The following is a 12,323-nucleotide window of genomic DNA, read 5'->3' on the forward strand; positions in this document are numbered from 1 at the left end:
GAGAATGCATAGAATCTGATTATGAATCGAATAAACGGTGTGGAGCAAAAACGATTTTTTGAACCACGCTTATATATTCATTACAGTGGGTCAACGATGTATGGGAAAATTTAAAATTGATCAGATTCAATCAGATCAAAGTTTTTAAAATGACCGTTGAGGTCCCAAATATCTGTGAAAAATTTGGACATGATTGGTTTAGCCTACATTTTGCGCATAGCGATTGAAGTGTGTATGAGATTTTATATGAGGAATTATACTTTTTTGTATTTTTTTTAAGTTGCTCAAAATTGTCCTATATCATATAACCGCTAATGTTAAAGTATAGCACAGGATGTGTCGAAAAACTTTGTCGAAGACCGCAAAGCGATCCAATACATGTGGAAAAAGATACACTCATCGAATGTCAGGCCAAAAATTGAGATTTTATTATTGATGTTATTCCTTTACATGTTAAAAGATAAGTACACTCAGGCGATCAGTAGGTTATAACTTTTGTTACAAGATTCGGATCGCTTTGCGCTCTTCGGCAAAGTGTTTCAGGACATCTGAGATTATACTTTTACATAATCGGTTAAATACTTTCAGAATAATTTTATTAATTTATAAGGAAAATGCAAAAAAGTGAGTTTTCCCATATAAAATCCCATACAAATATCAATCGCGATGCGCAAAGTGTAGACATGACTGATCGTGTTCAAATTTTGTACAGTCTTTCAGGACCCGGAATGGAGTCAAAAAAAACCTTGATCTGAAAAAACGACCTCTATGACCCACGCTAATATTCATTCATGCAATGGCGGCCAAAGAATCAATTAATAACTGTGGAAGTGCTCAAAGAACACTAAGTTGAAACGAGGCCAGGCCAAGTCCCATTGTTTCACGGATATCCTAGGTTGTCCAAAAACTCCATGAAATGTAGGTACAGAATCTACAAGCAAAACTAATGTTCTGTTGCAGATTTCCCCATTCTTAAGTTCAAGGTTCGTCACTTAATGCACTGAAGTCTTCTCCCTGATTTACCGAAGAAGTTGATTTCGTGCTGTATAATGCGTCCCCATTTGACGAGGACGCACTATAACGCTTCTTCGGTATGATATATTTCGATTACAAGCCTGTTTCTTCAATTGTGTGTACAACTGTCCCATATGAATAAGAAATCCTGCAAATATGGGACTGATAGGCGATCATAGGCAGTGCACTGTCAAAGCAAAATCGATATGAAAACCATAAATCATTCATTCGTGATAAATCCTGGCCAAAGTCTACGGCCAATGCAAATTTTGCAGATGCGTCTGAGATCTCCAAAATAGAGCCAAAACGCAGTTTATGGACAGCGCCTAAGCTGAAAAGCAGGTTCTGTCCTGAAACGTTACATCAAGAAGAAGCAAAAAAATAAAACAATGTTAACCAAGATATTAACACTAAATTATCTTCTTATGTATCCTTACCTTTCATTGCAGATGCGGCGTTGTTAGAGTCGACAGTCCGGATTGCGTAGAGATCGAGCGGGACTTTTCCCAGCCTTACCCGGAATGCTGTAGAAAGTACAAATGTGTCATCGGCGGAGAGACTAATTTCATATGAGGCTTCATATGACTGAATTTCGGATGAATGACCAGCGACCAACAACTTGATAATACTTATTCTTGTTTATTCTGCTTTGTCAGTGAATGCGTGTTTTGCGTTCTGGTGATGTTCTGAAGTCTTGAATAATAATACATACTGAACGTAGTAGTACTAAATTATTGTATCACATAAAACTAAGCAGACTCTTTCTTAAAAGTGATCAACAGCTCATCGTCCGATTCAGAAAATTCCGGTTCTTCAGGTTTCTCCTTTTTGATGGGAGGGGTGGGTGTCGCCAAGCCCCTAACTTTCGACGACGGTCGCTTTCGATCGGGTCTCCAATCGTCATCGTCGTCATCATCTTCATCGCTATTGCTCGACGCGGCGGTAAGCTTCTTCCGCTTTCTGCCTCGTTTCCCTTTTGCACTGGAAGTGGTACTTAAACTGGTACTGCTGCTTGCACCGCCGGACGCCTTGGCCAGAAGGTAAACCTGTTCGCGAATTTCTTCCAGCTGTATCTCGGAAAGTTGCTCCATTTTTAACACCATGGTGGGACGTGATTCGATAAAGTCCTTGCAGACCGTTTTTACGGTTTTTCCGGATTCGTCCTCATAAGTCAGGGGCATTTCGATAGCACGACTGAACATGAGTTCGGTCATTTCTTCTTCGTTGACGCGCCGGGCGTAATTGATGATGTCCTCGACAGATCCACACACGGTCCGGTGGGCATCGACTTTGCTCAGGACCAGACCATTGGGGAACAGCATTTTGATTCGCAGGAATTGGCTCCGGAACTGGCTGAGATCTTTGAGCACAAAGTCGCTATCGCGGGCATCATGCAACAGCATCTGATGTTCGTTGAGCTGGCCGAGATGCTTGAACTCTCGCTTGCAATAACGACAGTTGTACTGGGCGATGTGTGTTCTCATATGCTTGGCGATCTTGTACTCGTTGGGGAACATTTCCGGGCAACAACTGCAAATGTAACGAATCCGTACCGACTTGGAAGTTGGAGTGAAACTGCTGGCTTCCCCGGCAAAGGCGCAGATGTCGATATGATTCTCGTACTCGTAGCGGCTTTCATACGTTATCTTGCAGTGGTTACATGTGTAGAGGGTGTTGTTCTGCTCGAGCATTCTGTGCAGGAACTCGTCGTCCATGTAGTCGCAAGGATCTTCGCATTTGCTAGTGCTGTGATAGGTTTTGAAATGTTTGAGCAAATCGGTTTTCTCACCGGTAACCACATGGGGGCACTCGCCACATTTAAAAGCATTCTGATGATCGACGCAGGCCAGAATTTGACCGGGATGGCTGGTTTCCGAGTGCCCTTTTAAGTCGTAATACGTCGATAGCTGATCGCAATAGAAGCAACGAACAAGTTTGAACAGTTTGAACATTAGGAGCTTTTTCTCTGCTTTGTGCAGCTTGCTCCAGTGCTGCACAATGTCGTCAATTAGATCACACTTCTCCTGGCAAAAGTTGCAAACATACTTCACGAAATAGTCGAATTGCTTCCGTTTCTCTTTTTCGATGCCGGAATCATCGTACACGACCAGAGTTTGTTCGGGGTGCTGTTCGAGGAAGTGTTCCTTGGTTTCCATTTCCTTGGCCGATGCGAACGAACAAGACTCGATTCCACAGCTGAATTTCTTCTCTACACTTACGGGTTGCTCCGGGTTTGGTGTAAGCCCCGAACTTACCGTGATAACCTTGGGTGGCATCTCATGAAACAGGGATATTATGAGGAGTTCTCTATTAGGATGATTGGTCGTAAAGTGAGACTTGAAAGAATCATTATCCGAAGATTTGTACGAACAGTAGGAACATTTGAACTGCTTGTCGGTTAGCTTATGATCGTCTACCATGTGCGCTATCATTTCCTCCTTGGTCGGACGAATCGTTTCACACAGATCGCATTGCCATTCCGCACTAACGGTGGCATTGGATTCGCGGAGAATCAGCACCGCTCCCACGTTACCATGGCTCTGTTTGATGTGGGCCAAGACCAGATGCTTTTCCTCCCGGTAGTACTCACAATCTGCGTAGTGGTTGCATTTGTACAGATTGTCACCATGCAACTTCAAGTGATTCGCTATTTTATCGATACACATGAATCCATCGCTGAGAGTGGCGCTACAATGAGCACATTTATAATGGTTTTCGTGTCTATGAGTCCGGTACAGGTGGGTTCGCAGGTCGGAGAACACCGGCGGACAAGTGAACTGGCATAGACCACACTGATACAGCTTAATGGGTTCCACTCGCTGAGGAATATGCGGGGCCGAAGACACTTCCCGGCTCGCAACAATGAATGTGGGTTCCACCGGCACGTCGGATACCTCAATGGATATGGGTTCCGTAAGTGCTTGCGAGCTCGCAACGGGAGACGCTTCGTGAGCCTTCTCCAGATGACGCTTCAAATTTTTCCTCAGCTTTGTCGCATAGTCACAACTGGAGCAGAACATATCTTCAGCGAATATTTCCTCCGCCGGAAGCTGATCAACCTCGTTCGGAGCGAATCGCTTTTTCTCGCTCGTTCCCTCGTCATCCTTGAGCACATTGCTCACGTAGTCTTGTAGTTGTCCGCTGGTCACGCTCTGCGGACAAATCACCACCAGATCGTTGTGGATGTCTCGTTTCTTCGGATGCAGATAAGTTAGGATAACGTCCGTACTGTTGTGATCGTGCTGAACGTGCAGGATCATCATCTTCAGGAAGTGGCTCTTCTTGTCGCACAAAAAGCACAAATAACGATGCCGTCCATGGGTTTTCACGTGGGTAATCAGCTCATGGGCTGTTTTGAACCGACTCGTGCAGTGATAGCAATTATAGTTGGACAGATTGTGGAATTTCAACAGGTGCAGATTCAGCTTAACTGGGTCGCTAAATTTGCTTTGACACTCCTCCACCCCGCAGATATTCAACGCCGTTCCGTAGAACCCGGTATGCTCAATCATTTTACTGACCTTTTTCTCCAACCGGTCGAACTTGTCGATAGTACCCTTGAAGAGGAAATCGATACGGATTTGGGTGGTACTGGCAAACTTCTTTGCCATCGACGATGGTTCCTTACTGGTGACAGCTGGTGATGGTGACGGGACCGGGGTATTCGATTTGCTGCGTTCCGAGCGAGGTTGAGAACGGGACTCATCGTCGGATTCGACCGCGTTGCCATTGCTGCCGTTGTTCGATTGGGTGTCCGCTTCGGCCACCGTAGTGGCGTACATGTCCGACTTAGGCTCCGGTGCTGGTGCTGAAGTTGATGATACGGTGGTGCTCGAGACCATCTCTTGTAGCTGTGCGATTGGCGATGCTGCGACTTGCGCCGGAGGCTGGGGTTTCGTGGGAAGTTTTTGGAGTGTAGCCGGGGCCATAGACTGGACATTTGTGATTATCGGAGTCGTTGTTGTATTGTTTCCTGCGGCCGGGGTCACCGTTTTAGCAGTGATCGTAATACCGGGTATATTCGGTAAAGTGATCGCACCTCCGCTAGTGGAGGTGATGGTCATCATACTGGGCGGTTTCGGAACAAGCGTAGTGGCAGGTGGAGCCGTAGGCGCTTCCGGTGGAAGTTGCGCCACGCTTTGAACGCAGCTTATCACCGGCAAACCGTCATTACGTGGAATGGCCGTTAGAGGAGGCAGGTTGGCCATGCCATGCACACTGCTGATCACAGGAAGCGGTGCCGGAGTTTGAGGAACGAGACTCTGAACCCCACCCTGGACCGAACTGATCATCGGCATTTGGATGGGTAGTGGCTGAGGAGTGGTATTCGTGGGTACAGTGGGTAATGGTCCCGGTGCTGGAGCCGCAACTGGAGCTGGGGTCAATGCCGGTGGCGGTTTGGCATTCTGAACCGGAATGGATATAATCAAGGGACGACCTGCTTCATCTGTGATTTGAATCTGAATGTTCGACGCTGGACCCGATGCCGTAGATGAACCCGGCTGAGCTGCGGCAGGTGTAGCAATTGCACTGGAAAGAATCTTGGTCACTACCGGTGGTTCGCAGTTTGGGTAAGCCATCGTTTGGTTTACCTCAAGACCGATCGGCTTGAAATTCAACTGCTCGGGAGTATAGTTGCATCTCTTGAACAAATCGGGAGACACCGTGCAACTCATGGTTTTCAGCTCCATCGACTCAATTTTGTTCGGGGGATAGTCCACTCCATCTGGTCTCTACAACAATAAAAAAAAAAAGAAATAGAAGCATTATAATCCCGGGTTAGTCACATAAAGCAGTTCCAACACTAACCTTCTTATTGTAGCGCACGCAGCAGTACAGTGGCTTCGAACTGTGGGCATTGCTGACGTGCAGGGCCATCGTAGATTTGGTATTGGCACCGAACAAACAATAGACGCATTCGTACAGTCCGATCGAATGCAACAGCAGATGCCGGGCCATGCTCTTCTTTTCCACCGTCATGTTGCACACCTGACAGGGAACCATCGCATGTTCATGGCCCATCAGATGGGTCATGTACGCCGACAGGATGTAGAACGATTCCTTGCATACTGTGGAGGAGAAGGTTTACGTTGGAATGTAGAGAATTAGTAACATAATGAAGGTCGGTAATAATTATCATAAACTACCGGATAAATGCTCAATTACAAATGATAGTCGCTCTTAAAAAACAAGGCCACCTAAACTTATCATATTTTTCCCCGAATGTGTTCCCAAAAACATTCAAAAGCCAGTTCCACGAATAATCCGTTACCCCAAAAAAGGGTATTTATGACATTTTTATGAGTAGTGAGCGAGAACTTTAACATGCACGCTATGTCTGAACCAGCAGATTATAAAAATTGAATGTACATCGGGTTTCTTTCCACCAAACATCAGTATTCAAGCTATAATTTCATTTGCAAAAGGTTTCAAAATATTCTATCAGTGAAAATTTTTCCATACATTTTGTATGGGAGAGAAATTGGCCGAAGATAAAAATTGCGTGCAAATTTGTATGAGAAACAGCTAAAAAGACGAAAAAATCAAAATTTCCCCGATGAAATATTTTAAAAGTGTTGTAACCAGATGCATGCGGTAAAACTACCGAACCCTTTGGAAGGGTTCTCAAAACCCCATTAGGAGAATATGAGTTCGTCTGGTATCTCAAATAAAATAAATATCAGTTTGATACTGACTAGCAACAAACACGGTTGTCTTTAATACTCGGCTTAAGAATGTCTTACGTTTTCAAAGATATGAATCTTGAATCTTACAACTGTCGACGAGGAAAAAAATCAATTTCCAATTTGCCGCACATTCCCGACCATCGTGTTTTTTGCTGAGAAAGTGAATGTTTGCGGCGTTGAAAATATTACGAACAGCGTGCTAATGATTTTCTTTTGTTTGTGTGCAGTATCATTGTGCTTTTTGGCGTTGAATTTGAAGATTATTTGAATTATTTGAAGATATACACATTGATATTTTTTGTAATTACGCCTCTTTGTGTTTTTTGTGGTTATTGTTTTGTGTGGCTCAATTGTATTTTTTTTGTGTGGTCAGTATACCAAATTTTCTGACAGTTTTATATTTTAACAATAGCCACACTTTTGACTTGTAAAGCTTTTACGTAACGGTGCATAAAAAAAAAATAATTTTTGCGTGTACCAATTTTGTTTCATTTTGGATGTTAAGAAAAGGCTTTATGTTTTTACGTTTTTTTTGTGTGGTGTAAGAATCACTTTTTTTCACCATTTTGTGTTTTATGGGAGGTGCGCTTTTGTGTTTTATGTAAGGTTTTTTTTTGCCCTCCATGTTTTAAATCTTTGCTTTATATGATTTGGAGTACCATTTACTATTCACCATGGAACCAACAGAAGGAACGTCGATAATGGTTTGGTGCTCACAGGTGCTCACAGTTGTAATCAACTGTGGCACTTTTATATCGACTGTATTTTTCGTGTGTTTGCGATGGAGTTCGCTGGATTGTGAACATCGCCAATAATAAACAAACCATCTGCATTTCGTCTGCTTCGGTTTCTTTTGTGGAAAATCAGTAGATTTTCATTTCGAAGGCAGGCCAGAGAGGAAGAGTATTTTTTCTGTACGGCGAAGGAGAGTATTATGCTATTGTGGCACACTAATTGGTGGCAAAGAACACGCGCTCATGGACCTAGTAAACAGCTGATGATATGCCTATGTGATAACGTTTGGAGGAAGGATTACGGCAGCCGATCAGTCGTTATCGGAGGAAGTGAATGCGGAGATTGGGATGCAATCTACACGGGGCTAAACTGTACCAGTGTTGCTGCTTTTGACTGGATTTTCTGACGGCGAATTTGTGAAGATATTGTTCCAGAGATGAACATTCGAACATAGTGATAATTTCATTGAGAAAAGTGAAACGTATCAATGTTTGTGTAGGCGTTACTTGTACTGAATAGTTCAGTTTTCGAGTTTTTGTTTTACATGATATTTGATGTAACATTTTAATGTCGTTTAGAATTGACTATCCAAGAAAAAAATTTATAAAACATAACAACAATAATTGTTCATTATAAGTCATAACTAAAGGAGGAAGGAGTTGTTGTAACCAGATGCATGCGGTAAAACTACCGAACCCTTTGGAAGGGTTCTCAAAACCCCATTAGGAGAATATGAGTTCGTCTGGTATCTCAAATAAAATAAATATCAGTTTGATACTGACTAGCAACAAACACGGTTGTCTTTAATACTCGGCTTAAGAATGTCTTACGTTTTCAAAGATATGAATCTTGAATCTTACAAAAAGTTTCCGCATACGATAATATAGCACGAGTTCTGATATTATGTGGAAAAAAAACCCGATGTACATTCAATTTTTATAATCTGCTAGTTCAGACATAGCGTGACATAAGATTGATTACTGTAGAACTCGAAGTTGCTTCTCCGTGATTGACCAGTACAAAAACAATATTGCACATTGAACCAATAGATAGGTACAGCAAATAACCCCATCTTGCGACACGTCATTTTTTTATGATTTTGCAAAATAGGTCAATTAGAAATTACCTATTTCAAAATTGTTGTACATACCCCATCGGCCACTTTCAGGGTCATGGCCATTCTGCACCTCTGGGTCAATTTCTTTAACCCTTTATAAGGCCGAGAGAACCAGGCACGGAATCCACTCGCTCTATATTGGAATATAAAGTACATGTGGTGTAATGAACAAAAACGTTTTTATTTTCAAAAAAATCGATTATTGATTTTGTATGAAAAAAATTGGTCTAAATTTCAACTTTTTGTCAACAAAGTTTAAAATGTTGTTATTTTGTGATGCGTTTATCCATCATGCTGATTTTTTGACAGGTTATTGCCCTAATATTCATGAGTTATTTGTGTGAATTTGAACTCGATTGGTCAATTATTTCAAAGTAAGCAATATTTGAACGAAACCATATAATCAAAATAACTACAAAAGTTCCAAAAAGTGGTCCAAGTTGTTAGTACAATCTATCTATATATATATATGTATATATATATATATATATATATATATATATATATATATATATATATATATATATATATATATATATATATATATATATATATATATATATATATATATATATATATATATATATACATATATATTTATATCCAGCTTTTTACGCTATGATGAGGGGTGATTCAATTTTGACAATTCTTGCCGACAGCCCTTGCAGCATCTGAGCTCATCAGAGTAGGTGAAAATTTCAGTTCAGCAAACTGTCAAAAATTTTCACCTTAGATGTTTTCAAGTTTTACCTGAGTTTTTCTAATGAGTTATTTGAATAAATGTATTTTCTTTAATTTTAGGTATGTGATTGCAGCCATTTGTAAAACCACAATTAATTGAGTCGAAAAAGTAGAGGAAATATCATGAGTCGAGTTCAAAACATCAAATGATTCTTATGACCGCAACTTCATCAATCAATAACACCTAACCTGCTCCTAACGCTCGGCCGAATGAAATTTCCCTCTCAGTTTTTTCGTGAGGAATATAAAAAAAATATGGGAACTGGTCGGAAACTTTGTAGTATGATACCTATCCCGTAAGAGTTGTTTCAATATCTGAGATTTCCAAAGGGAATTATCCAGAATAGTTCAATTGATATGGTCAATTACATTCTAGAACATCTTAGTTGCGGACAGAAACGTTGCGGGAAGGGATTTTTAGAGAAACCTTGCATAAAATGCCAAAGGTTATCACAATGCAAGACACGATGACTTTGGAAACCTAATTTCAAATGCGTCACATGGACATAGTGGGTATGATAGAGAATTACCACTTTTCATCAAACGTCGAGATTTTCAATAACTTGAATCGTCTTCCAACAGTCAGACCTTAAGAAAAAATGGTCTAAATCTGTAGAATTCACTGCATATGTCGATATCATAATAGGGTCTTGCATGGGTTGTGGATCCAGGAAAATAGAGAGACCAACACCAAGGATTAGAAAAACGGTCAAGGATTCCGCTAGATTATTAGCATGATGAGTGTCACAATGGTCCACTGCACGAATTTGTGCTGGCCTGCTTTCTCCCACAGGAAATTTGACGTTTGAGCGGTGCCGACACCGCTCAAACGTCAAATTTCGTGTGGGAGTAAGCAGGCCAGCACAAATTCGTGCAGTGGACCATTGTAGGTTTTTTTTTTCTGTAGAGCGGGTTGGATTTGTAGTCGGTTGATGACATTGTGACTATTTGAACGAAACCATTCGGATCTTCGACGTCAAGTTCCTTTGTCTACAAGTTTTATTCCTTTTATTGTGGCTTTTTAAATGGTCGGCAATCTCCTAAAATTGTAGAAAAAACTTTTAATTCATACAGAAAAACTTGAAAACATCCAAGGTGAAAACTTATGACATTTTGCTATTGTTGAACTGAAATTTTCGGCTACTCTGATGAGCTCTGATGCTGCAAGGCTGTCGGCAAGAATTGTCAAAATTGAATCACCCCTCATTATAGCGTAAAAAGCTGGATATATATATATATATATATATATATATATATATATATATACATATATATATATATATATATATATATATATATATATATATATATATATATATATATATATATATATATAAATGGATTTCTGTCTGTCTGTCTGTCTGACCGTTATGCATTCGGAAACTACTGAACCTATCGGTGTGAGATTTAGTATGTGGGTTCTTTTGGGGCCGGGGAAGGTTCTTCGTCCCTATAGAGCTGTATGTCAGAAACACAGTAGGCAGGCAGTACGACATTTGGTACAGCTAGTACTAAATATTTTGCAACTGACTTAGCTCACCAAAATGTCTAAGTCTTTGGTGCTGTTGTATGGCTTATTAAATGTACTTTTTATGTTTTTTTTTTATTTAAATTTTGTGATGCACTTTTTATTCGCATTATCTTACAGTCAAACTTAGACCAATTCATTCATGTTCATCATCAAAATACCGTTAAGATTTTTAAGATCATTTTTTTCCCGAAAGGGGTTGACAAAATCGGCTCACTAATGTATTGATATTTAATTCAGTATTGGTGCTAATGTTGTAGCCAAGTAGAATCAGACTTCGTAGCTATGTAGCATAATAATTATTAAAAGTTATAACTTACAGAAGATTATAGGTTAAGATTAAACCAGTGTTCCAGTCTTTCCGCTTAATATTCTAATAATGTTGATAAAAAACTGCATTCTTATTAGCATCTGGAAACAGTAAACCATTTTCAATAACGGCTTTGTGATTTTGGGCAGAAAACTGCTTTTGAATAGTAGATTATTGATAATGATTCTTGAATCTTAATCAATTGTTGTAAATATTTGACGACATGAGCGCTCTGATCTGCTGCCAATTCTCATCAAATAAGAATGAACTGACTTCCCGCATAACTACAAACTGTAAATGCAATGTTTCTCATACTGTAGAGGACCATTAGTAATTGTCATTGAACCATTTTTCAGACTATCATCATATATATAATCATATATATAATAGCCCTGTTTGTCTGTCCGGTGACTACACTGAACTAATTCTAAGAGCCTATTTCATCAGACGCTACACATACAATTTACCCCTAGTCTGACAAATTCACTTCAAATGAATCGTTATACGTATCACATCATAAGCAGCTCCGATTGAAAAGCCTTCTATACACACAGAAAAACAGATTTTTCAGTTTGTTATAGCGACAAACTTATGTCTAGTTTAAACTAAACTGCTTCATTGTTTGATAATACAAATATTTTCATTTGTCGAACTTTTTGACAGTTTGTTAGAACAAACAGAGATTTGGTAGTTTCAACATAAAATAATAGACTGTTTTAAACGACTGCACTTTTGCCAATAACAAGGCCGGGAAGTGATTGTGTTGGTGACGGCAGCTCCTGCGGCAGCTCGGAAATCTATTTTTAGACACTCGGCAAGCGGATGGAAGCGAGGACGAATAAAAAAAGGCATAAAATCGAAACCGATCAACTTTTTGTGGATGCGGTCTTGAGTATACCTGCGCGTTATCCATCACGGCCAAAATTGCTTTTGGAAGTTGGAGTGATGGATTTGCTACACTTTCTTCGCTGTGGCGATGCTGGGGTAAGAATTTTAATGATGTGTGAGTGCTTCTGGGCCATGTTTATAATCCCCATTTTGTTGAAACAAATGAAGATTTTAACGTTATATGGAATGATGGGAATTGGTTGTTTTGATCGATAAACTCTAAGTAATAACAACGAAATATAACTTTCGAATAAGTAAATGCTCAGTTTGAAAATCAACCATGCGTGTTATTGTTTCAAACAA

At 40.2% G+C, this 12,323-nt stretch overlaps 2 protein-coding genes across 7 annotated transcripts in view; one reads left to right on the forward strand and one right to left on the reverse strand.

The window, feature by feature from the left end:
• Window positions 1–1,734, forward strand: part of LOC115253693 (uncharacterized) — a 25,257-nt gene extending 23,523 nt beyond the window's left edge. The window contains exon 3 of the mRNA XM_062859361.1: window positions 1,464–1,734. Coding sequence (XP_062715345.1) covers window positions 1,464–1,587 — 124 coding nt within the window. The 3' untranslated portion in view covers window positions 1,588–1,734. The remainder of the gene's footprint in view (window positions 1–1,463) is intronic.
• Window positions 1,634–12,323, reverse strand: part of LOC109400448 (uncharacterized) — a 74,896-nt gene continuing 64,206 nt past the window's right edge. For all 6 annotated transcript variants that reach the window (XM_062859356.1, XM_062859354.1, XM_062859355.1 and 3 more), the window contains 2 exons: window positions 5,824–6,083; window positions 1,634–5,747 (listed from right to left, as the gene is read on the reverse strand). In XM_062859356.1, coding sequence (XP_062715340.1) covers window positions 1,764–5,747; window positions 5,824–6,083 — 4,244 coding nt within the window. In that variant the 3' untranslated portion in view covers window positions 1,634–1,763. The remainder of the gene's footprint in view (window positions 5,748–5,823; window positions 6,084–12,323) is intronic.

The sequence above is a fragment of the Aedes albopictus genome, chromosome 3 (assembly GCF_035046485.1).
Source record: "Aedes albopictus strain Foshan chromosome 3, AalbF5, whole genome shotgun sequence".
Lineage (NCBI taxonomy): Eukaryota > Metazoa > Arthropoda > Insecta > Diptera > Culicidae > Aedes > Aedes albopictus.